Here is a 27,016-nt window from a genome sequence, read left to right as displayed (position 1 = left end):
CCAGTTTCCACCAGCCAATCCACACCCAATTAACGATGGAAAAATTACCAAACTGTATTTTCCATTAGATACTTGCACTGCTAATTTATTTAGACCTTCATTAAACCAATAAATCCTGTTTTGGGATGTATCTTTTAAAAGGCCAGATAAAAGTTGATGATCGAAAGGTTCTAAATGTCTAGGATTTCTTCCTTTAGGTCCAACATCAACAGTACACGACTGCTGTATGAGTCTTTTAGTATAAAGGTTTTGATTTTTCTCCTTCCCCATATAAAACTGCCCAAAAACATTTATAACTACTGGTCTCTTTGTTACAGTGTTAGGATGACAAATCTCAATATTTCCTGGTTGAGGTCTATCTTCAAGCATAGCACGGTTTAAAGTGCCTATTGCCCGGCGTCGTGTATAAGAACCACAGTATGGATATATCTCAGCAAGAATCTGAGAAAGTCCATGAGATTTAACAGCTACACAGTTGAGTATTTGTACAAGCGCTATATTGGGGCTTCTATATACAGGGTCAGTAATGTCTCCATTAATAAACTCCAAGTTATCTACAAAGAAGAAAGAAACATTGGTTATACCATTACAGTCCATAATTATCTTCTAATATATGTTGCCAAAGAATATATTTTTAAGAGATTAGGATATGTTTGATTACCTTTCTTGATAAATTCCTCCATTTCAGTCCAATAGTTTGTGAATTACTTCAAATATTTTCAGTTGTATTTGTCATGACCGTGTTTGTATTATAATATATGAAAAACAAAAACTGTTGCATTATATATAGTTATGATATATTTAATATATATACGTTTTTCTTTTTTTATACCGTCTATCAAAATTTCATAAGACTTATAAGAGTTGGGTTTGGTATCCGTTTTCAAGTTGGGATTATATCATAAATAATTAAAAAATGGAAGTCATTAAGGGGAAAAACAAATTGACTAAGCCTGATGAATGTGAAACACTAAATAATAGAATATCTAATCATATTCGTTTTACATTTAATACCCACAAACGTCATTTAGGGAAAGGTGCCTATGGTAAAGTTGATCTTGTCCAAGTACCTACTATTGAACTTCTTGATCCTAGATTACCACATCAAATACATGTGTTTCAAAATATTTACCCACACACGGCTTCCAAACTTTTTAAATCTTCTAAGAAGTAGCACAAACGAGGAAAAAAGTATCTACAAACATTTGTGGCTCGAAAGAGTTTTTGCTGGAAAAGGGATTTTTTAATGGAGATTGAAAACATTGCACGTCTTGATGAAAATATCAGAAAGGCATTCTTTGTTCAAGTGTATCGTGTGTTTATGGTCGAAACTGCCTATAATGTAATACACTGTCCACAAGGTAAATTTCTAGAGTCATCACAACCTACAAAAGTTCCTCATTCTTTGAATAATATTGAGTATAAATGTCCTTTCAAATCTAAATCTATAGGCTACTTTATCGAAATGGAATACTTAAACCCACGCGATTGGATCCTACTAAGGAAAAAAGTCGACTTATTGAAAAATGATCAGTATTGTCGTCAACAATTGCTTACTACAGTTCTTAGACAAATTATTGATGTTCAATTAGTCTTATATAATACTACTGACAAATATATATCAGGTACTTATTACGATATTAATCCTCAAAATATATTTGTATCCAATGATGACATTCATCGAATTAAATTAATTGATTACGGAGGCCTTTTTCTTCCTTCTTTAAATATATATTCTATAATCACAGAACCGATGCCAGTATTTCATTCCGAAAATATCTGTGATGTCTTTTCTAAACAAATATCTAAATCAAAACTCAATTATAAAAGATATGTTCAATATCTTTCTAACCGATATTTTACACGTTTGCCTAAACGAGATAAATACAGTGTCATTCCTACTATGTATGGTATCATTGTAACCGTGACAATGTGTGTGATGTTAATGTGGGGTTGTGAAAGACGAGATAAAGTACGCCACATTTTAAGAAAAATTATTCACTCATATAATCCAACATTGATTTTGAATGATGTCTATAAAAGTCAAGAGATACAAAAAAATATTATAGAATTGCTTAAAACCTCAAACATCGTTGAAAACCTAACCCTTTAGATAAAAAATGAATGCCAATTTTGATTTCGATAATATGGAATTACATAATTTTGATACTTTTATGGAACCTCTCTTAAAGTACATTTCTCCAGAACACCTTTTAAAAACAGTCCATCAGAATTTATCAATATACCAGAGAATTGAAAAATGGCGTCAATTGGAAAAAATTAAGAATGTAGCATGTTGTTATAAATGTCATCAGTCAAATAAACCACTACACCTCCTCCAAATACCAACATTACGAAGACTTGCAGATGAGTCAATCGAATCTCATCACTTTTGTGATGACTGTATTAAAAAATGACGATTTATGTTTATTCCAATAAACTCTTAAACTCATCTACTAACTTGTATATAACACAAAATAAAAAGAAATATAAAACTATAGCCTATGTCATTCCAATAAATTCATTTAACATTGATTATGAAACTGTAAATTTTAATAATACCCATAAACACAAACAACAACAACAACAACAACAGTATAAAATTGTTTTGCCTCATTTACAATATATTATAATTTGGTACTTACACAAATCTTATGTTCCTATTGACCAGGTTAAATTTCAACAATTAGTGAGTGTAGCTTCTACTTTATTATTCAGAATTAATATAGAAAAAGGAAAAGGAAAACTCCCATCCTTAGAAACATGTATATCATCCATGTTAACTTCTGTTTTGGGGCATTCACTACCTTTCTTGATGCCATCTTTTATCAAACTCATCTATCAAATTCCACATATTGTAATAGAATGGGATAATGAAAAGATTTTATCACATCAGTTACTAAAAGAAGGGAACCAAAATTTATTTTCACCACAAATATTTAAGGCATTTGATATAGATATATGTTAATTATACTATTGTTGTACAACAGTCACAGTTGTTCCTGCCTGTTTATCCCATTTGGATAAAGCGTTGAAAATCTTGTGATCATGAGAAAATGGAGACCACAGAGTTCTCCCTTGTCAAATGAGTGGGAGGTATGATAGAACATTTATTTTTAAAGAGGATAATTTTGTCAGGTTGTATATAAGACAAGAGCAGCTTCATACTTGCTCAGTTGCTCTCTATCCACGTGACCAGGTTAGTGATTTTTAATGTATTTTTAGGAGATGTGTTGGCAGCTCAAGCAGACCAAAGAGGTAGCATCACAATATTATTTCAAACTTAGATGAAAGATATACAATATTTTGTGATTATAATTTTGATGGAAAATTGGAAATAACAAGCAATAAAAGTGGATATAAATCCTTTATCAAGGACCCTATCCTATTTCTAAAGATGGTTCAAGCTTCAGAAGAGGAAAAAGAAGCTTTAGTGCAAATCGACGGAATATCGATTCCACCTTTGTCAACATACTACAAAAGTTATTATGAAGAAGAACTTTTGTTAAGAGAAGCACAAAGCTATTTTGGGCGAGATAAATATTTTAGTTATTTGATGTTTGAACCCATTCATTGGAATTCAACTGGACAATTGATACCAGGGATGATCATCCTCTTTTTCTTCATGTGAAACAAAAAATTGTCGGACTATAACATGGAACAAGACATGAAAAAATGGATACCACCATTCCAATTCATTTACAACATTTAATTTTTAAAAATTAATCTCAAGACTGTATGAAAAATGTTGATTGAAATAAGGAGGACTCAACGAGCGAGAAGTGACTGTTTTTTTTTTTTTTTTTTAAGAGTTTCCTGTTTCCTGTCAATATAAGACAGAGCCGCCCTCTCTTGCTTCATAGTTGCTCTCCATTCACGCGAGCAGGTCAGTGTTCTCATTTCATTTGTGAGGGGGGGGGGTGGATCTCCTGATGGTGTGGCTGTCATATCTGTTATTATATTGAAAAAGGGAGAGTGACTATTGTTTGCTCATGGTTCTCACACAACTAGGTCAGTCAGTGTCCTTATTTCTTCTACTATAACGGATTTTTTTTAACAGACTGTGACAGGCCGAGATGTAAGAGAGCTGTGAGGATACTAACCAACTAAGGAAGAGTCGTTAAGTTTCTTGTGGATTCCTCTCCCATAGCAATCCAGGATGTTGCGGGAAAGAATCAAAATTAATAGAGGAGGAGAAAAACAATCTGGGATACCAATATCCACATACACAGCTTTAACCAAAAAAATTTGAGATAATTTTCAACATTCTTTTGCCAGAGAGGCCATTTAGGGTAAATTGACATTTTATTAGAGATCTTTTTTTTTTTTTTTTTGCATAATGAATCCTTTCGACAAGATGATGTTTACTACGGAATGTGAGAATTTCAAATCTTTGGTACCTTCAATTACATCAAGTTTGCAATTGTCTAACTATATTCAATACTTTTATAATTGTGGACTAAATATTACATTAGAACGAGATTTAAAATTACCATCAAATTTTTTGTTTGAAACAGAAATACAAACTCTTTATTCCTTGAAAATATGGATGGGATCTAACGAGGAAGGGAAACCACTAGCATCACAATTTCAATTTATACTACGATGTCAAATAGAAAACGAAGGATTCTTCCTCGAACTTATTTCAAATATAGATGAAAGATATACAATATTATGTGTTCATGACGAAAATTTTAATATAAGAAGCAATAACAATGGATATAAATCCTTTACCAAGGACCCTCTTACCTAAAGATGGTTCAAGCTTCAGAAGAGGAAAAAGAAACTTTAAGAGAGATGATGCGAATCGATGGAATATCAATTCCACTTTGGTCGACATACTACAAATGTGATGAAGAAGAATTTCTGTTAACAAAAAACTATTTCAAGCGAGATTTTTATTTTAGGTACCTGATGTTTGAACACATTAATTGGAAATCAACTGGACAATATGATGTTTATGAAAAATGGGTGAAATGTTTTGAAAAAGAGGTTGATAATTCCTGGTATCAAATCAACCAATATAGTTTATGTAAAACCAAAAAATGTCAGACCATAAAATATATGGAACCATACATGAAAAATTTATATGAAACTTTGGTTAATGAAATTAATGACAGATGGTTTAAATATGAAAACTATTCTTGTCGCATTTTTAGTGATGGTGATGAAGACTGTGACAATATATACATCATTGACTTAAAATTTTGTAATGACTTCAAAAGCATTGACAGAGTTTATCATGTGGAAAAAACTAAAAAATATAATGCACTAATTGCTCGCTTAGGGGTGAAAGAATATGGATCATTTTTTATCGAAATGATTATCATCTATTACTCTTATTATAAGAGATAATGTATAATTTTTGTAACCCGTAATCCCAAACTCTTTATAAATATAATTCAAACTGGGGAAAAGGATAAAATTTGTAGTTTTATCTTGAAAGATGAGGGTTTATTATCATCTCAGATGAGGAAAAATTGTAGTTTAGTTGCCCAATGCACTCGGAATATTGTAAAAAGTTTGGTTTCGGATACTGAAACAGAATGTTGGAATGTAGCCACATTGCATGAAAAGATAGATACCACCATCCAAATTCCCCATTTACACCTTAAACAATTCATACTTAATGAAGGTCTAGAACATCTAATGATTGGATTCTGGAAGAGAGATGTGGAAGATTTAAAAGTATTATGTATTTAAATAATTATAAGTTGATAATGGAAATAGTCTCCCAAAGAACAACTGATGTCTGAAGAATGGGAAATTAGTGATACTTGCCGCTTTCACCAGTTGCTTTCTTAAGAGACTTTCCTAGATTAAACAACCGACCCACAATGATAAATTAGAGTGATCTCACCGAGGTGGTTGGGAGCTGCTTTTTTTTTGGGGGGGGGAACCAGATTTAAATTGGCCACCAAAGTGTAGAGAAACATGCTGGTGCAACTCTCGAATGTGTACTTAAGTGGGATAAAAAAAACAAGCTCATTCTCACTATGGAACTAAACGAGGACAGACGGATGGTGGGTAGCATTGTGAGATAAAATAAATAAAATAATAATAATAATAATAATAAACAGTGTAATTGTAAATCACTCCTTCTTCAGTCAGGAATGGCACAGATTAGTGATGACAACACTATATGTGAGTCTGCTCCCGATCCCTCCCCCTCCAAATGGACAGCAGCACCACCACCATCAGGTGAGGATTCTCCCGAAACTTCCCCCTCCAAATGGACAGCAGCAGCACCACCACCATCAAGTGAGGATTCTCCTGAAACCCACCCCCCCTCCAAATGGACAGCAGCAGCACCACCACCATCAAGTGAGGATTCTCCCGAAACTTCCCCCTCCAAATGGACAGCAGCAGCACCACCACCATCAAGTGAGGATTCTCCCGAAACCCACCCCCCCTCCAAATGGACAGCAGCAGCACCACCACCATCAAGTGAGGATTCTCCCGAAACTTCCCCCTCCAAATGGACAGCAGCAGCACCACCACCATCAAGTGAGGATTCTCCCGAAACTTCCCCCTCCAAATGGACAGCAGCAGCGGCGCCATCAAGTGAGGATTCTCCCGAAACCCACCCACCCCCCCTCCAAATGGACAGCAGCACCACCACCATCAAGTAAGGATTCTCCTGAAACCCCCCCCCCTCCAAATGGACAGCAGCGGCGCCATCAAGTAAGGATTATCCTGAACCCCCCCCCCTCCAAATGGACAGCGGCGCCATCAAGTAAGGATTCTCCTGAAACCCACCCCCCCTCCAAATTGACAGCGGCTCCATCAAGTAAGGATTCTCCTGAAACCCACCCCCCCTCCAAATGGACAGCGGCGCCATCAAGTAAGGATTCTCCCGAAACCCACCCCTCCAAATGGACAGTGGCGCCATCAAGTGAGAACGGGATGTACCGGCCACAGGTGCTGGATGACTCTTTTTATCCAGCCTCTGTTAATGATGTGATTGTGACTATCGCCGTTGGGCATTGTGTAGTGGATTATGAAGATATCCCCTACTTTATTGCACGCATAAGGAGCATAGCGGAGATTGAAAAGCAGCAGTATGAGGCTACAAATCCAAAAAAAAAAAAAACTTCAATAATTTAGTTGAAAGAATGATGAAAATACGAGCAGTAGAAATATTATATGATAACTTCCGTTTGGAGTCACAGATCATAACGCCTGTTCACCTCGGTTTGGGAAGAATAGAAGTATGCTACAGTAAAATTGAAAGTGTTATAGAATGGGTTAAGGTAATGGCAGAGATTGCCAAAAAATATGCAGGAGTGGATTTAAGCTTACCTGAACATTTGAGATTACTCAATCAGAAAGTTTATTTACAGAATGAGTTTACAGCTCTCTACAACCCTGATTATAAAGGATGTTGCACTGAGGTAAAACAAGATGGAGAAAATGAACATTGGACGATGACTTCTATATGGAAGTGTATTAACTAGCTACAACAGTACAACAAAGCCTTAAGAAGATTGGTCCAAGAAATACATTATTATTTTTTTTAAATTAATTATTCTGTTCTGAATCTTGTTGTAATCATATGATTTTTTACAACACAACACACAACACAACACAACACAATTTTATTTAGGTAAGGTACATACATACAAAAAAATATTTACAAGGATTGTTTGACTTATAGGTAGATCTAGTACATACAATACCTAAAGCCACTATTACGCAAAGCGTTTCGGGCATAAAATACTAATTAACAACTAACTAATTAACAACTAACTAATTAACGTTTTACTAATAATTAACAATTTTTTTTTAATAAAAAATTACAATAATGGTCATAACCAGTGAAAATGTTTTCTAATGTGGTAGGAATGACATCTTTTGGAATTAATCATATCTTACCACAAAAGTTGATACATAAACAATGTAAATAAACTATTAAAATAACCGATCTTCAGCACAAAATGATAAGGCTTATCTTTTTTTTTCCTCTGATTGAAATATGAAATATATATAAACATTAATTTGCACAATATGTCTGTTAAAAATTTAACCTATCATACATTTGATTTTACAGGTGGTAGATTGGATTGAACATTATGACTGGCACCAACATATGGAGAAAAGTAATTTCTGTTTTTAACAAGTTTATTGAAAATGAAAATCATCAGTTTAGGCCACTAGGCAATGATATTATAACCAAAATAACAGACACTAGCAAAATATGGGAAAGTCCGGTTGCAAAGATTATGTGGCGAAATCTGACTTATGAACAAAAAAAATATATAGTGAGACCAGATACAAAACCAGAATATGAGATGGGTTCAACCATTCAAAAATTTATTATGGATCAAAATGTTCGACTACTCATATCATCACCCTCTAATGGTTGGACTCAACTTGAACAAGAACTACGTCAATTGGAATGGAGAGGTGAAGCCTTTGTGAATGGTGAAGAGATTACTAATGGTGGAACTGACTGTTATAATCAAGTGCTGATAATGACATCTCCTAAAAGTTTTTTTAAGAATATTTCAACATACAAGGGTGATAAAGTTATTTTTTTATTTGATCATCAGTCTTACCTGACCCATACAAAATGTGATTGGTGTGAGAGAGAAATCTGCAATGGTAATTATCTGTCCAAAATTTTGACAAGAAAATGTTTTGTCTGTGATATTTGCCAGAAAAAGTTCTTTGCAATGTACTACTTAGTAATACATTTCAACACACAACATGCATATGAAATACCGTGCCATGTGTGTGGGACAGTTTTATTGAACAGAGGCTGTCGAAAAGTCCTTTTTGATAGTTTTTTTTTCAGAATTTGATGAAATTCCCACTCGTGGTGGAAAGTTACCAAAGTTATTTATAAGAAAATTCAAAGATAAAATATCATCTTCGAACGCTGCAGAGTGGTGGAATTTTATCTTGAATGCAGATGAAAAGAAGATATACACAATAATAACACCAGATGAAGAAAAAAGGCAGTTGGAGAAACAGATTGATTTCTCACTAGATGTAAAAAGGAATAAAATATCCAAGAAGTTTTCTTCAATTTACCCATTGGAAGAAGAAATTTTGTATATAATTAACTGTCTTCATATTTTTCCTGATTTGTGTAGAATGCTACGAGGAGTATTTGATCATTATTTGCCACTAGAAATAGAAATAGATGCAATTATTAAATTCACAGGTGAAGGTTCTCTTGTAAGTGTTTTTGCTGGCACTGCATTCATTGAAAATCTATTGAGATTAAGAAATGTGGACGTGAAAGCTACTGATAATTACTCAAACATAAATTCTATATCATGGATGGAGGTTGATAATATAAATATCTCTGAGGCAATTAATAATAAATATCATCCAGATGTTCTTTTAATGACATGGCCACTAGAAAAAAAGAGTTCAATCCCAAGTGCAATGGCTGAGGGTAGTTTTTATATGAGCACTTCAGGATATTGTGAAATGATAGATGAACTCAACCTAAGTGAAAGAGAACCTTTAAAGTATGAATATTATAGTGATGCCTTATATGCTATTAAAGAGTTTAAGGGAAACAAGTTCATTTATGTTGGAGATAAAATGTTTTGTTGTGAGTGTAATGCTCTTTTTTCCCATTATCTAGAGGAAAATTTTGAAAAGGTGAATAGTGGAATTACATTATCCAAAATTCACTTCTATATCAGGAAACCAACAAATTGATCAAACTGTTCTAATAGACTATATTATTAAGGATTAGTTTTTAACTAGAAGTTTAATGCTATTATTATACTTTGGATGTGTAAAAATGTGTAATAAATGCTGTTTTTATATCATAGCCTACCTAAATTTGAGAAGTATGACACACTTTTTTTTTATTAGAAATTATAAGTGTTTAAAATTATTTTAAATATTAAAATTGAATTCACATCAGGTACTGACTCTGTACGTTTTTAATTAGAAATTATCGAATAATTATTCAAATTATTTTGTATATGTGATAACAAATAAGGGGTTATGCATTCATAAATTTTTCTATTTACCATATTATCTCCAAGAATATATAAAACTGTACCAAAAACAGATGTCATAAGTGTAATTGTAATTAGTTTTAATATAACTTTTGTTTGGCGATTATTTATAATGTTATTTGAATTTTGATTATTAGGTTAGTTAAGGTTGGTGGAGTTGGAGGTAGGACTTGAGATCGGGTTGGTGTTGCTGGGATTAGGGTTGTTGCTGGAATTATTAGGGTTGTCACTTGAATTATTAGGGTTGTCACTTGAATTATTAGGGTTGTTGCTAGAATTAGGGTTAGGGGTGTTGCTGGGGTTAGGGGTGTTGTTGGGGTTAGGGTCGTTGCTGGGGTTAGGGTCGTTGCTGGAGTTAGGGTTGTTGCTGAGGTTAGGGTTAGGGTTGTTGCTGGGGTTAGGGTTAGGGGTGTTGCTGGGGTTAGGGTTGTTGCTGAGGTTAGGGTTAGGGTTGTTGCTGAGGTTAGGGTTAGAGTTGTTGCTAGGGGTAATAGTTTCTATACTAACTATAGTCATTATATATTTTTATATATGTATAAATAAAAGTAAACAATTAATATTATTATTATGATAAATAACAAAAGTATAATAGTATTATGGTAATTAAATATATTTGTGGGATGTATAACGGTGTAATGTCTAAGAGAATGTTCTTGAAGTTCCAATGATATTAACCTCAAAATCGACCCAGTTTCACAAACATAAATAAATTTTTTATTAAAATTTGGGTCAATGGGATGTATTTTTGAATTAGGATATAAGTAGGTTTTAGCTAAATTATAATTATGTGGATTACATAGAGCTTTACATCCTTTATTAAAAACTGCTTTCTCAAAAGATGAAGTTTCCAATAAACTTTCAATACCCATTGAATTACTACAGTTCCAATATAACTGCTCATCTGGAATGGTAGCTAAAGGATGGGAAGCATCTTCTATAATATTTTTTTTTTCATTGTGTACTAAATTTTCATTACAAAATCTTCGTTTATATTTGTCTCTTATGAGAAAAATTCGATCTCCAAAATTTACAAGACTATATCGAAAACATCCAGTATTAATTTTATTATGTAAACGCATAAATTCTATAAAACTCTCACTTGTTTCTAATTTGGAAATTTGTTTTAGAATGGAACAGTATGGATAAATTTTAAACCACTCTTTAAATCTTGTCCAAGTTAGAATTGCCTGGATATTATTATATATATTATCATCATTAAATATTGTACATAGAGATTTTTCATCATATATTTCACAATCATTAAGACACGTAAGCAACATATTTACATCTTGTAAATAATTACAATAAATATAATATGGATATTTAGTCTGAATATGTATCCGGAACATTTCTCGTACTTTTGTTCCATATATAAATGTTAATTTTCTTAAAAAATAAAGGTCACCACAAAAAAGTGCTTCTATATTTGCTTTGAAATTTTGAATATTAGTTTTGTTAGAAAATGCTAAGAGATTTGGATCAATGATTTTTTTAATATTTTCATCTCCTTTAATACTAATATCATTAAAATCATCTAAAATCTTCTTTATAATAGCTGTATCATTTATATCTTGAATTTGTCCATATAATTTACCTATAGGAAGCAATAATAATTGATCCAAGGTATTAATAATTTTAGTTTCTTCCTGTTTATTCATTTTTTATTTGAAATTCCATTACTTTAAGTTTTACAATATACAATTTTTTCAGTAATATATACCATATCTTTTTCAAGAACTGTTTTTGAATGGTTACGAAGAAATGGAATAAAATCAAAGAACTGAGCAACGTTAACCAATTTTTCAAAATTCGAAGGTGTAGTAACATCACTGAAACCTAGTATTTGATGTTTTCTGTATGGAGACTGACTTATTAGTTGACGCATTTGTGAAACTGTCAGAAATACTTGACCAACAAATATACGATTGAGCTGTAAATCTTCAGACCTAATCCACATTGTATAATCCAAATTTGGAGTTAACATGTTACCTAGGGCAAAACTTCCCGATATATGGCTAATATCACCTAATTTTTTTTTGAAATTCTTGATAATATCTGTTAACACCTGTATCACCCATGAGGTAATGTCCTAATACATACTGAGGCGAGCAAGATAAAAAATGTTTATCAAATTTTTCAATAATAGCTACATTACTTCCTAATTTAGATTTGTATTCTTTTACATATGTGATAAACTTATATAACTCTGAATCATAAACTAACGGAAATTCTTCCAAATCCCTATTTTTATTACTTCCAATATTTTGGGGATTGTATAAATGTAACAAATGGGTATTGACATTTTGATGTTTCTGTGCCTCATGTAATTTTAAAATATCACACTTTGATAAACTGATCATTGTCTTATTTGATCTTATTATTTTTATATTTGAAATATGAAAGTGTTACCACCTCCTCCAGCCTTTGGGTCATCTAATCTCACCACCTCACAGTCGATATTAGGGAATCCAAAGAAGTTTTTAAAAATTACAAAACATGATGAAAATATAACTAAAATATTTGAAAAACTTTTCCAAGATAATGAATTGAAAATAAAGGAGGGTATTGAACATTTATCTACAACTATGATTCAAACTTCGTTGGAACACGTCCGTATTATTAGTCCACCTAGTACACTGCAATGGGATATAGAGAGTGTGAAATGTGCTATGAATAAAAACAATTGTCCTACACATGAGAGAGAGAATGGAGAAAAAAAAGAAGGATTACAGTTAACTCCACGAGAAGCTCAAATGGTATTATCAGATATATCATCATGTAATGCTAATGATAATGATAATATATTTTATCAATTATTTTTAAAAAGTCTTACCTCTCCAGATTTACCATCGCGAAGAATAGTCACTAGACTAAATATTTAATTATACCAAAAATGTGTATGTATTATGATATTTTATTTTTCGTTATTCTGACTATTCTTAGTATTATTATTTGGTTTTATTTATTTATATATTTTTCACCAAATCAGATTGAAGTAAGTAAAAATCTGATACTAAACAATAAAAGAAAGACAATAGAAAAAGAATCTTTACCACTCATACCATACTCTATGGCTGTATATAAACACAATAATAAAAATACTAAAAATGAACGTGAAAATGTTTTTGTTCATATTATGCCTCAAAATTATCATTTTTTTGTAGAACAAGGCCAACTCATCTACCATCCTACTTCCCCCCCAAAGAATAATATATGTTGTACATTATCAGAATTTCCTGAAATAGCATATGTTTTTTTCTGTGGAAGAGTCAACTACTTCTTTAACTATTCCCCAAAAAAACAAAATGTGTCGCCGACCTCTTGAGTATTTAAAAAGTAACATATATACACTAATGACATATCGTTTACAGACACACCATTTAAAAAATCCACTAAAACTTCTCCATCATCTCGCACTCACAGGACGTATAAAATTAATAAAAAATGATAACTAAAGGAGAAAATATTTATTTACTTTATTTACAAGATCCCAAAAGAAATCGACATTATCTTAAACGAAAACGAAAAAGAAAAAAACGTAATAAGGATAAAAGAAGATCATCATTACAAATGTACAGTAAATTCCATGAATTATCTAACATCAATAATTGTTATGTTGATAATAAAAACTTGGTAGAAGCTGAAGTATATATTTTATGGAATTATGATCACATCACTATAAAAAATGAAGACCAGGAAGACTGTTATCTCCAATAGCAAAATCTTCCAGAAGCTTTAGCCATATATTCCAAATATGTCCGCTTTACTTGTCCAATTTGTTTAAATGAAAATAGCGATAAAGATCTTATAATGTTACATTGTGGGCATGGTATATGTATTTCTTGTTACCAGATGGATAACTTTGACAAGTTATTTTGTGCCATATGTCGATGTAATAATCCACAAGTTTTAAAGGGTATTGGTTCCTCTCAATAATTGTTTAAATATTTCCAAGTGGCTGTATACTGAAAAGTTGGTATAGATATAGCTTTTACGAAATTGGGAAAGTTGTTGATTAAAAAATTTTCCTCTTTTAATATGATTTTTTAAAATACATACTACACTAATACTATTATCTTCGACCGATATAATAACATATGTTTTTCCAATTGATTTAATAAATAGTATAGCTACTAATAAAATTTCTCCAATTTCCTGAGAAACATTTATTTTTAAAATACCGTTACTGGTGATACTCAACATATTTGTATCACTTTTATTTAAATAGATTACAGATATTGTTTGTAATGAGGATAAATTTGGTTGTGTTACCACATTCTGTTGAAATTTTAATCTATCCTCAGGTGCTACAGGGGGGGATGAGAATAAGAGAAAACATTCTTCTTCCAGATTGGGAACTTTTTTCCATAAATGAGGTATAATCTGAGTGTTTAGTACATTCATGAAGTTTGAATTCTTTATTAGTATTTCCTCGCTCGCAAATTTCATTAGTAATTGACGCATCCAATAAGAACTTGGCATCTTGAATGTAGACATTAATTGTGGCTGTTGAAAAACACTTGGGGCAATATTTATACTCGATGGGAATATTAAGAATCCAACAGATAAATCCTGAACATTGTAAACAATAGTAAATTTTTGTATTAGATATATCCAACATTATATTTTTAAATAATACAAAAAATAACTACAATGAATAGTAATAACGGCTTACAACATGAAAATAACATACTTTTAGAATTAGATAATTTAATAATTGAACAATATATTGATGAAATTGATAAAATTTATAAAAATTATGAAAATTTTTGTTCAATATCTCGATTATATTCGTTATGTTCTAAAATTATGAATATATTTAATATAGCCTCTATATTTTTATCTATTTTATTACCATCACAAAATTATAGTTTAATTTTTAGTTTAGTCGGTATATCATTAAATAGCATGTTTAGTATTGATTTGCGTAAAGAAAAACTTCAACAAATTGTATCTGTATATTATCTCTATATTATTCCTGATTTAGAAAAGTTTATTTATGATAATATAAGCAAAGATATACGACAAATTCGGAATTTTCAACATGAGATAACTGCAGGGAACATTAATAACAAAATTAGTAATATAACCAATAATAATAATAATAATAATAATAATAATCCTAGTCTTTCTTGTTTAGATAAAATTGCTCAAATGAAAGAAATTATAACAAATAATTATACAAAATATATGGGTGAAATGTTTTCTGTGCCTGTAAGCTTAACTTATGTAAATTATACAAGTATTATATTGTGCTTCAGCACATATATATTCCTATTCATTACTATTCCTCTAATACACATATACTTACCCCCTCTAATATAAAATTTTTGGTAAATATATAAAAAAATGGATGAACATGTTATTGATCAAATATTTAGTAAATACCTAAACCAAAGTGATTTGGAATGTATAAAACAGGAATTCAATCGTCCTATTTTTAATCCACATACGCAACGAGAAATTATAACATATGTCGAAAATGAAGATGAAGAAACCAATAAACAACAATCTTCTCCTCCTATATCCACACTACAAAGGCGCAAAAAACGTTTATTACTTAACCCATCTAGTTTGAAGAATTACAAGTGTACGTTTGAAAAATTTGGCCGTTTTAAGCTTCAGCAAGTCGGTCGGGAGGCACCGGTTACACCAGATTTGATAAATATATATAATGTATATTTAAATCGGGATGCTAATTTAAAATATATGACGCGTCTAACCAACGTTCGAACACTAAACAAGTACATCGTAGGTCCCATTCTTGGACAAGAAATGCGTCTTCCTCGTACATCGGTTAATTTACGCCGTAACAATAAGCCTATTTTAGATAGCCGTTTGATCGCTCAGACGGTTGCTAGAATATGGAATTTTTCTCAGTCTGAACATGCTTACAAAATTTTACTTATATACCATACAGGTCTTCGAGCCAAAGAAGCCAACAATGTAACTTATCGTAATGTTGTAGATGCATATTACCCAGCCACTCAGACTGTCGTTTTGCCAGTAGTATACAGTAAACACGGTAAGGATCGCAACATTCCCTTATTAAAAGGAGGGGCTTCCACTTTTTTTATTCAATACCTCATTCCCTATGCAAATAAGAAGATGTTACGATTAACTCTACTGAAATATCCTGGGACAAATATAGCTGATCATTTGGATAAACCTATTTTTGATTCTAGTTACCAGAGTACACATAAAGTTTTTAAAAGTTATCTTTGGAAAGTTGCTAAAGAAAGAAATCAGAAATTATCTCCTAATGAAGAATATAGTGTTCAAGAAGATTTAAAAGGGGCAGGTCTCCATTCACTCCGAGCTGATTTTGCTACACGTACTTTTAACAGTCTTTCAAGACAATTAGGTAAGAATCATATTTTACCTTTTAAAATTATTAGTGAAATTTTAGGACATTCAAACGTTAAGGAATTTTTAAAAAGTTATATTAATCAAGGTGAAATAATAATGGAAGGTGGAAATGAAGAAGATGAAGAACTTAGTGGTGAGGGTGGCGTTGGTGAAGTTAACCAATTGCTTACAAATGATGAAAGTATTCACTGGGGTAGCAATGCACGAATGGCCCTACGACACCATTATCGTCATATGAATGTAAATACAATCTCTAATTTGGAAGATCACACTTACCCATTGGCATCTAAAGAAGCTTCACCAACCATAAATAATAATTCTCTATCAATATCTAATAATAATAATAATAATAATAATAATATACTTACTAATACAATTACAAATAACCCTATTGATAATATTGGTACAACTATTACTATTGATACTGCTACGACTAATGCTGCAGTTAATAATATTAATAATAATATTATTAATAATAATAATAATGATGATAATAATAATAATAATAATCTAATCGTTTATATATAAATAAAACAAATATGTAAATAAATAATTAAATATATATTATACTATATATAACATGCAATCTTCTAACATTTATAATATATATATATATATAAAATGGACAATAATTGTTTATTGTTAGCTTTCAACTACATTCAAAAAACATCTTATGAACCAAATGATAGTTACTATAATCCCCGTCTTTATAAAAATCATATTCTTTATGAAGCTTCTGTTTTAGTAGTAAATATGTCTAATGGTTTTTGTAATGTAGATAAATAAGCTTTTCATTTCCCTCTTAAAAATATTTATACATCTCTACATTTAAAGGCAGATGAAGATGAAATGATTAGTGATGATGACGATGATGATTTGAATAAGTGCCTAGAATTGTTAGTAACCAAGTTTAATGTAAAATATGCTTGGGTTTATGGTATTAATCAAATCCTTTTTAAATTACCGGTATTGCAGTATCTTACTGTCTTTAATATAAGGAGTTCAACTATCTATAAATTTGGAGAAGAAATTAAATTAGATGAATATTCCATACCAAGACCTATACAAGTTTATAATAAACGTAATAATTTTCCACCACCTTCACATAGTATAACTAATCTTTGTCAAATGCTCTCCCAAAATTTAATTAGAGGATATCAAGATTCTTTGAAGACTATTAATTTTTATGCAGATAGTAAAAAGAACCCAGATTGTAGACATTTACATTGTTCTTTACATTTTCAAAGCCACCAAGAGTAATTCAACGTGTGCATGTTTGTTAAATGAAATAAATCGCCTCATTCCCATGTTTTTATCCGCCAGTCAAGATCTATATTTAACCGAATACAAAGAATATATTAAATGCAATCCAAATCACAATGAATGCTTCTGTCAATTCATGGCTGGACGTGAAGTTGAATTCAAACTACAAACGCTACTACTCAGTATGATTTATCCCGAAAAATTTCATTGGGACTGTTATAGAAATGAAAATGGGATTTATGTGTTAGTAAAACTAATAGATTATCCAAGGAAAAATATAGATAAATATAAATTAATTAAATGGCAAACTAGTCAATTTTCTAAGCTTATTATGATGGAAAAATCAATCAACCATCGAGATTCTAATTTCATTCAAAATATTATGATATTTTTGGGGTTTGATGAAATATATAATGTACATTTATTACCTTAGTAAATAAAAATGGAATCTATTATTAATAGTAATTTATATTTACCTACATCATCTGATGATTACTCAAGAATACTATCTTCAGATTCAATATCGTCATTACCTTTATTTTCACAAATTTCTTTACAACCCGAACCCGAACCCATACTTGAACCTGAACCCATACTTGAACCTGAACCCATACTTGAACTTGAACCCGAACCCATACTTGAACCTGAATCCATACTTGAACTTGAACCAAGACCTAAACCTAAAATGGAACCAGAATCAAAACTAGAACAACAAAAACAACCAGAACTAACAGATTTGCCATCTCCTAGACCACATTTCCCCAAAAAAGATAGAGGTAGTTTATATAGTCATGTATTTGATTATAAAGTGAAAAAGAATAATAAAGAATTACGACGATATCTATTGAAAATATACATTCAACAAAAATGTTCTCCTAAAAACAATGATGATGAAATGTCTAAATTTATTTATGAATTTGGTAATCAAAATCTAGAGGATATGGACGATGAAGAATTGAGAAATATTATAAATATGATAACTTTGGTACAAAATATATTATCAGATCACTCTTATGTTAAAGACTTCTTTCAATTATTTAAAAATGTTTCTGAACAAATTAAAGACATTGCTCTCCAGAAATATCCTCAGTATTTATCGTCAATAAACTTGATTTTTAAGCAGATTATAATTAGTTTACAACGCATTGAAAATAACAAGAATGAACATGTTGACAAATTATTAATGCTTCTTTCATTAGACATGAAAGATATGAAACACTATCAACCAACTTCTTCTAGTACAATAATAATACATGCCTTGGTTCAAACTGGAATAAGTTTAATTATGTGTGGTATAATAGAATTTATTAATAATCGGGGTAAGGTTCAGGCAGAATACGATGCCAATCAATTCTTTAATTTAAAAGAACATGATGAAGAATTAATGGAAAATGTTGAAGACAATGATGATAATCCAATAAGAAAAAAATTCAAACCTTCTTCATAAAAAAAAATATTTAAACATCATATGTGTTCAAACATCAGGTACCTTAGAAAAATCTTACAATACATTATGCCTACTATACAGTCCATCTTGGATACATCAGTGACAATGAAACAGAAGTGAAGTGCATGTTGTATGATTATATAAAAGGAGTTGAATATCATCTGAGCCTTCAGTTTATTAGCAGTCAGGATGCCCTCCGCATCTTCTCCTTAAAGACAAACTGACATAATGGGAAATTACTTGGAGAAAGCTGAAACGAACCCCAAATCTAGAAGTCCAAGTCCCTTTTTAGAAGAGGAAACAATGGATGGTAGGTAATAATACGAATATATAGATGTTTATATACATTTTTTACAATATACCTTTTTTTTCTTATTTTAATATATGTTTATGTTTTTTTTTTTTAGAACAATCTACACAGCAGTTAATGTTGCCCCCCCCTCCCGCCTGAAATGGTTATAATAGAGGAAGATGATGAACAAGAGACGAATGATTTTGGGATATTGGAAATGGAACTCTGTATTATTAAAGAGAAGAATGTCGAAGGTGAAGAGAAGACTCACATAGTGTTCCAGATGCCAGCTAAAGTACCAGATTTATTATTAACGGGAGCGGATCCAAAGAATAATGTAATAATAATAATTTTTATTTAGGCAAAGGTACATACATAAAGAGATTTTACAAAGTTTGTTGGCTTTATAGATATGAGCTAGTACATACAATGCCTAAAGCCACTATTACGCAAAGCGTTTCGGGCAGGAAAAAACACTACTGCCTAAAGCTTAAAACTAATGGGTAAAAAGAAAAAAATGCGTTGAGTACAAATAAAAATAGAGGTAAAAGAGGGGGGAACATTGTTGAAAAAACAGCACAAATACAATTACAAATTATTACAGAAAATTACATTAAAACAGCGTTCATTTGTAAAACAAAACAAAAAAAACAAAAAACATACATGGGTTGACAATAGAGAGGTAAGGTAGGTTACAGGGAATTTATTAGGTATAGCTTCGTTTTTAACTTAAACTGGTTGAGAGAGGTACTGTCTTTAACATTGTTGGGAAGGTCATTCCACATCCTGGGCCCCTTGATTTGTAGAGCATTTCTGGTTTGATTAAGTCGTACTCTAGGAATATCAAAACTGTATTTATTTCTGGTGTGGTGCTCATGGGTTCTGTTACAACCTTCTATGAAGCTTTTGAGATCAGGATTGGCATTACAATTTAGCATTTTGTATATGTATAGTACACATGAGAGAATGTGCAGTGACTTAATGTCTAACATATTCAGGGATTTGAATAGGGGTACCGAGTGATGTCTGGGGCCAGAATTGGATATTGTCCTAATAGCAGCTTTGTGTTGAGTAATTAGAGGACGTAAGTGATTTTGGGTAGTAGAGCCCCAAGCACAAATACCATAGTTGAGATATGGATAGATAAGGGAGTAATAGAGAGTCACCAGGGCAGGGCGTGGTACATAATATCTGATCTTAGAAAGAATGCCCACAGTTTTTGAAACTTTTTTTGATATGTTTAGAATGTGTCCCTGGAAATTCAGCTTGTGGTCAATGAGAATGCCAAGGAATTTGCCATCTAATTTGTTACAAATTTGGGTATTGTTTATTTTGAGATTTATTTGATTAGAGGATTTATTGCCAAACAGAATATAGAAAGTTTTGTCAATGTTAAGGGTGAGTTTGTTGGCAGTTAGCCACAGATGGACTTTATTTAGCTCAGTATTTACTGTGGCATTTAGAGCAAGGGGATCAGGACTGGAGTAAATGAAGGTTGTGTCGTCAGCAAATAGGATTGGTTTGAGGTGTTGGGAGGCATTTGGAAGGTCATTAATGTAGATGAGAAAGAGGAGAGGGCCAAGTATGCTGCCCTGGGGAACACCAATGTTGATGGGTAGGGTGGGCGAAATTGTATTATTCACAGAAACACATTGGAGCCTGTCAGTAAGGTAGGATTTGAGGTATTGTAGGGAGTGTCCTCTGACACCATAATGATGTAATTTAAGAAGAAGGTTTTGGTGGTTGACAGTATCGAAAGCTTTACGCAGGTCCACAAAAAACCCAACAGGGAACTCATTTTTATCAAGAGCTGTATGAATCGAGTTAAGCATACTAATAAGTGCATCGTTAGTGCTTTTTTTGGGCCTGAAGCCATATTGGCAAGGGCTAAGTATATTGAGTTTGGCTAGATATGAGTAAAGCTGCTTATAGATTAGTTTTTCAAAAATTTTTGACAAGTTTGGGAGGATTGATATAGGTCTGTAGTTGTTAACATCTGTGAGATCACCACATTTGTGGACAGGCCGTACTCTCGCTTTTTTTAGAATATCTGGAAAGGTTTGGAGTTCAAGTGACTTGTTGAAGAGCAAAGCAATAGCAGGGGCTAAAGATCTGGAGGCTTTTTTGTAGATTAAAATTGGTATCTCCTCAAGGGCACCAGACTTGGTTTTAAGGGAAAGGATTATCTCATTGACGTCAATGGAATTAATAGGCTTTAGGTACAGAGACTGGGGATAGTTCTCTGTAAGAAAGTCCTTAATGTCAGTACTGGAAGATGGAATATCATTAGCAAGGGATGAACCAATGGAAGAGAAGAACCTATTGAACTCAATAGCAGAATCAGAGGCTGAAAGCTGACCATCGTTATTAGACAGGAGAGTCGGTTTGTTATTTAAAGACTTTTTTGATCCCAATATTTGTGAAATTGTTCTCCATGTTTGTTTAATGTTGCTCTTTATTTGGGTAAATTTATCTTCGTAGTATTTAGTTTTGGCTCGGGTAATTATCTTAGATAGCAATAATGAGTAATTCTTTGAGAATTCTTTGGAGACAATCCCTAACCTATACTTTTTCTCAAGGTCATGTTTTTTATTAATAGATTTAAGTATTCCCTTTGTAAGCCAGGGATTGTTAAGCCTTTTGGTTGTGACTTGTTTTGTAAGCATATGACAGTGGGTATTATAAAGGCTAAGAGTTATTTGAAGAAAAGATTGAACTGCTAGGTTGATGTCCTCTATGTTACCTAACTCGGACTCCCAGATGACTTTATCAGCAGCAGTTATAAAATTGTCTATAGCAGTTTCATTGTGTAGTCTAAAACGTATCTCTCTTGACTCAAGAGGTGGTTTGCTAATGTTAGTTAAGAGAAATGTGGGGTAATGGTCTGTAGTGCTATCGGTGATTATACCTGAAGTAAGCGGAGAGGTTATATTTGTCCAGATGTGATCAAGAGTCGTGGCAGTGCTATCAGTGATTCTAGTAGGTCTAGTGATTAAGGGTATGAGGAAGCAGGAATTCATACAGTTGAGGAAGCTAACAGCAGTAGGGTGTTCTGGCTCGCAGAGGTCAATATTAAAGTCCCCTGCGATAATTAGGTGGTTTTTGTTCAGTCTGTTATCAAGTATTAGATTTCTAAGGTTTGAGTTGAATTCGGACACATCAGTGTTAGGAATTCTATAAACTGCACCCACAGACAGGATAGACTCGGCACCCTTGACTCTGAAGCTGGCGAAGATATACTCCCCATAGCAGTCTCTAGTTCTAATTTCTTTTAAGCATGTTAGTTCTTGGTGGTAGTAAAGAGCAGTGCCACCACCTCTCTGAAGTTGACGACAGTTGTGGATTGCTGAGTAGTTAGGCATGTTAAAGAGTTGAGTAGTATCATCTTTCAACCATGTTTCAGTAAGTATAATAAAAGAGAAATTGTTGTCAATAGCTTCAATCAAGGCACTAACATCATCGAAGTGTTTGCCTAGGGATCTAACGTTCAAATTGATTACAGAGATATTGTGACTATGAGTTAATACATTGTTTACATCATGTGCTGCAAAATATCTGCAATTTAGATCATTAAAGTGATTATTGTCATAGATAGTGGATAAGAGGTTAAGTTCTGGGTCTATACTTGACTGCATAAAAAAAGCTGATTGCCGGAAAAACAAGAAAAACAAAAAGAAATAAATGTACACAATACTGTACCAAACAAACACAAAAGGGGCTTACAGGGGTAAAATGGAGTAAGGGAGTATGGCTAGGCTAGGAAACCTAGGTAATGAATGAGATTAAAGAAAAAAACATATAAACATGGACTGTACAAAACACAAGATATAGATATACAAAACAAAAATATAAACAAGACTAAGCAATACCAAAAAAATTGAGCAAAAATGAAAAATGAGGTAGATTGCTTACAGGTACTCTCAGGTACACTGTAAGTAACAATAGACAGAAAATATATATCAATATAGAAAAGAATGTCACAATACAAAAAGATAAGCAATTACATGAACAGATGAAAAACAAATCTGCTGTAAAATAGGAAGTAATTATAACAAAACACAATATAATAATATAACAATACAATAAGAGCTTACAAAGTATTGAGTCTGCTAAATTAGAGAATAATTATGGCAAGACACAACAATAAATGCAAGCAAACAAGGAATTGAAACAATTAGAGGTAGAATTAAGGTCACTAGATAGCCATGGAGGATACACAAGTTTGGCGGAGAGAACAAAAAATCAGTAGAGACTGTCAAGATGAATATATAAAAAAATTTGACAAATGATAATTGTAAAGTAAAATAATCTTAAAGATAATAAATTTTATTAGGCTTAGTTTTAACTTATAATTAGTATGAACTTAATTAAAAGAACAAAAATGAGATCAATAATTGATTTCAATAAATGACATAGATCAATACAAATAAATTTAAAATATAAATGGAATAGGGTAAGATTAGATTTAAGAGTAAAATTTTACAATGAAACTGAGGTAGATGCTTGCAAAAGTGCATGGAGACTTGATGGATTATTTAGGAAATTATATGAATAGGAGAACATCAGGTAAATGGTAAGGCAGAGACAGCACCTTAGACAAAGTTAGATTAAGTTAGGTTAGGCTCAGGCACTGAAAGAGTTATTTTAAGTACTGGCATTGGTCGGGTTCAGGTTTTCAGATATACCACAATCACTTAAGAAGGCCAGGAGTTGTTGGTCACATTTTATTTCATATCTTTTTCCTGTAGCTTCTTTCTTCGCAAAAATCGTACCATTCCTTGTGTAGCACTGCTTGATAAGACCAAGGTTTTGTTTGCGAACTTGGCGCAGCCTGTAGAGGAGGGATCCACGCTGCTTAGTAAGACACTCATTTATATAGAGGTTGGTTTTTTGCTGAGCAGCTGTTTGCATGAGGTCAAACTTCGCAGAGGGATTTGCAAGTTTGATGAGCATTCTCCTACAGTTACGGGGATTGTTTTTATCTATCCTAATAGCCGATTTGATTTGAACATTGACGCTGATCTTTGAATTAATTAGGGTTTTGGCTATGTTACAGCAATCCTCACCTTGTTGTTCAACAGGTAGATCAGTAGAGCTAATTATCAGGGAGTCATGAAGTTGTTGTTGCTCTTGGTCATCTTTGGAAGCCGCCTGGTGAGTCTGAAGGAGATTGATCTGTTTTTCCAGCTTTTTAAGGAGGTCACTTTGAGCTGTGAGGGTTTCTTCAGCCTGAATCTTACGTATTTGATCCATTGCATCATTTGCAACAGTTTGTATGTTGAGAATTTCTTGGTTGTTGTTCATCGACGATTTAAGGAGGCAGTCTATGGTATGTTGTTGTCGGGTGACTGTGTCTTGGAGGGCCAAAATAGCTTCTGATTGCATTTTCACAAGGTTGTGCAGTTTCTGGAGCCATGGATTACTTCGGAGAGGTTTGAAGTTTAAACAGGGAGCCATAGATTGAGTGAATTCTAAAGCTAGAGATCCGAGGTGAGTTGAAGGGGGGGAGTGAGGAGGGGGAGCAGATGCTGTGTTTACAAACATCGGCGAGGGTTGCGGCGTTGCCAGTGTTTCATTCAGAGCTCTAGGAGTAATGGAACCAGAGCGAGAGGCACCCCTACCTTGCTTATTGTTATGTTTGGTGTTTGATGTGTCTCATCAAGCAAGTACCTACAATATTCTCATGGCAGATGTGTCAGGATCCATGCTCATTTACTGGAATGGTGTAATGACAGGGTGGAACGAATATGTGGCACCTCATTTGGTAGGGAGAACGAATCTGTTCGTGTTTGGCAGTAAAGTTGAATTAAAACGATCAGAAACAAACCTAATAAATAGTGATTTTGCTAATGGTCAAACAGATTTGACTGGTGCCCTACAAACTATTGTACATGAAGTTTACCAATGTAAGGAGAGGTATATCAAAGTGTTTCTTATTACTGACGGCCATCATAATACAACATTGATTCAGCCAAGTCATGTTATTGACAAAATGAATGAGGTTGAGAATAAGATTTGTGAGGTTTTTGTGTTAGGTGTGGGATGTGACTTTCCCGTTCAGTATAGCCTGGATATAAGGTCGCGTTTGCACAATGGTAGTACCAATATGCCTTCACTTTTCTGGGCGAAAACGTCAGATGAATTAGAGGAAGAGATGAAGAAAATTGGTGGATACATATCTGATGGAACTTCACCGATCCGGAAGTTGTCAGTGAAAGGTTTCTTACTGCCAGGGGGTATAGCCAAGGACAAATTCTACCTGAATGAGTGGGTATATTTTCCCTGTGAACAAGAACAAGTGAAACAACTTAGATTAATATATGGTAATAATGGATGTCACATTTCACCCCAGTTTCGTCGTATATCATTATTTTAGTTGAATGAAGTATTTCGACAATGGAATTCTGTTATTATTCAAATTAATAATAAGAAAGAACCAGTTCCTTCAGATGTATTACCTTTAATGGAAAGAATTTTGAAATCAATTCAAGCTAGTGAGGAACTCAGTAGTAGATCTATTCGAGATCGGTTAGAACAAAAAGAATTTAAAAAATATGAATAAGAGTTAAGATCCTTGCTTAATAAAATAAGAGTAATATTAACCACTGAAAAATTCCAAAATGAAAAAGATCTGGCTGAAACTATTCTGCGTACAACAGTAAGAGGATAAATCCATGAAACTTTTCAGAAAGCTACATTCCGGATTCCATTGAATATGAAGAAGTAGAGGCTTGTCAGAAATGTCAAAATTCCATAGCCCAAGATTACAAAAAGCACATTTCACATGATCACTAAGACCTGTATAAAAGAATCCAGCTGAACTTAGATCTTCTGAGTTTGGTAATGTAAGTGGCCATGTGCTAAAACTTTCCAGGCGATTTTTACAATCTTCATATGTTCGATCGACACTGGGACAATAAGGTGACAATGAGAGGACTAAATTGGATTGCAGAATAACTTCACATAACTTAAAAGGGACATTACCAACGGGTTTTCCCATGATAAATGGACAATAAGGAACTCTTTGTCTATGTTCATTATGTGGAATATCGTTTATTTGCCAGTTCTTGATAACTGTATTGCAGAAAATACATGCACATGCATCGTTTCTTTTAAGATAAAAAAAATCCATCCCTAGCTAAATTTAGAGGGGAAATCCATGGGAATTTCCAATTGTTAAATGTGTCTAGACGTGCACTTTCAAACTTAAAAAAAAAAATGTTGTTAAACATTCTGATAGGTGTTTTAATTTGTGAAATAAATGTACAATTATGTTCTGGATATACAATTGTATTACTATTTATATTGAATGTAAGTGACAAATGACACTTTATACATTTCCATAGATTTTCTTGTTTGTTATAATAAAACCCATTTCGTTTTAAAATGTTTAAATTTATTTTGAAATTTAAACCTTCTAATGTTTTCATGCTATGTTGTCCACTCATTTTGGTATGTAATTAATGAATGGTAAATTTATTAAATCCGTCTGACCATATTATATATTTACTAGGCATAGCATTATATATATATATTTTTTTTTATTTATATTTCGAGATTCTTCAGGTTTACAGTAAAGGCTTCAAACTCTTCTTTTCAATTCAAATTCCATTATCACCACTAGTGTTCTAGGCGATTTGTAAAAAAAAAAACTTGGTG

At 32.4% G+C, this 27,016-nt stretch overlaps 1 protein-coding gene across 1 annotated transcript in view; it reads left to right on the top strand.

Moving 5' to 3' along the window:
• Positions 1 to 27,016, top strand: part of LOC138362881 (selection and upkeep of intraepithelial T-cells protein 5-like) — a 99,035-nt gene that overhangs the window by 60,646 nt on the left and 11,373 nt on the right. The window contains exon 21 of the mRNA XM_069321456.1: positions 17,190 to 17,292. Within this exon, the coding sequence (XP_069177557.1) occupies positions 17,190 to 17,292 (103 nt within the window). The remainder of the gene's footprint in view (positions 1 to 17,189; positions 17,293 to 27,016) is intronic.

Source organism: Procambarus clarkii, chromosome 9 (assembly GCF_040958095.1).
Source record: "Procambarus clarkii isolate CNS0578487 chromosome 9, FALCON_Pclarkii_2.0, whole genome shotgun sequence".
In the NCBI taxonomy this organism is placed as follows: Eukaryota; Metazoa; Arthropoda; class Malacostraca; order Decapoda; family Cambaridae; genus Procambarus; species Procambarus clarkii.
This window is presented reverse-complemented; position numbering and strand designations above follow the sequence as displayed.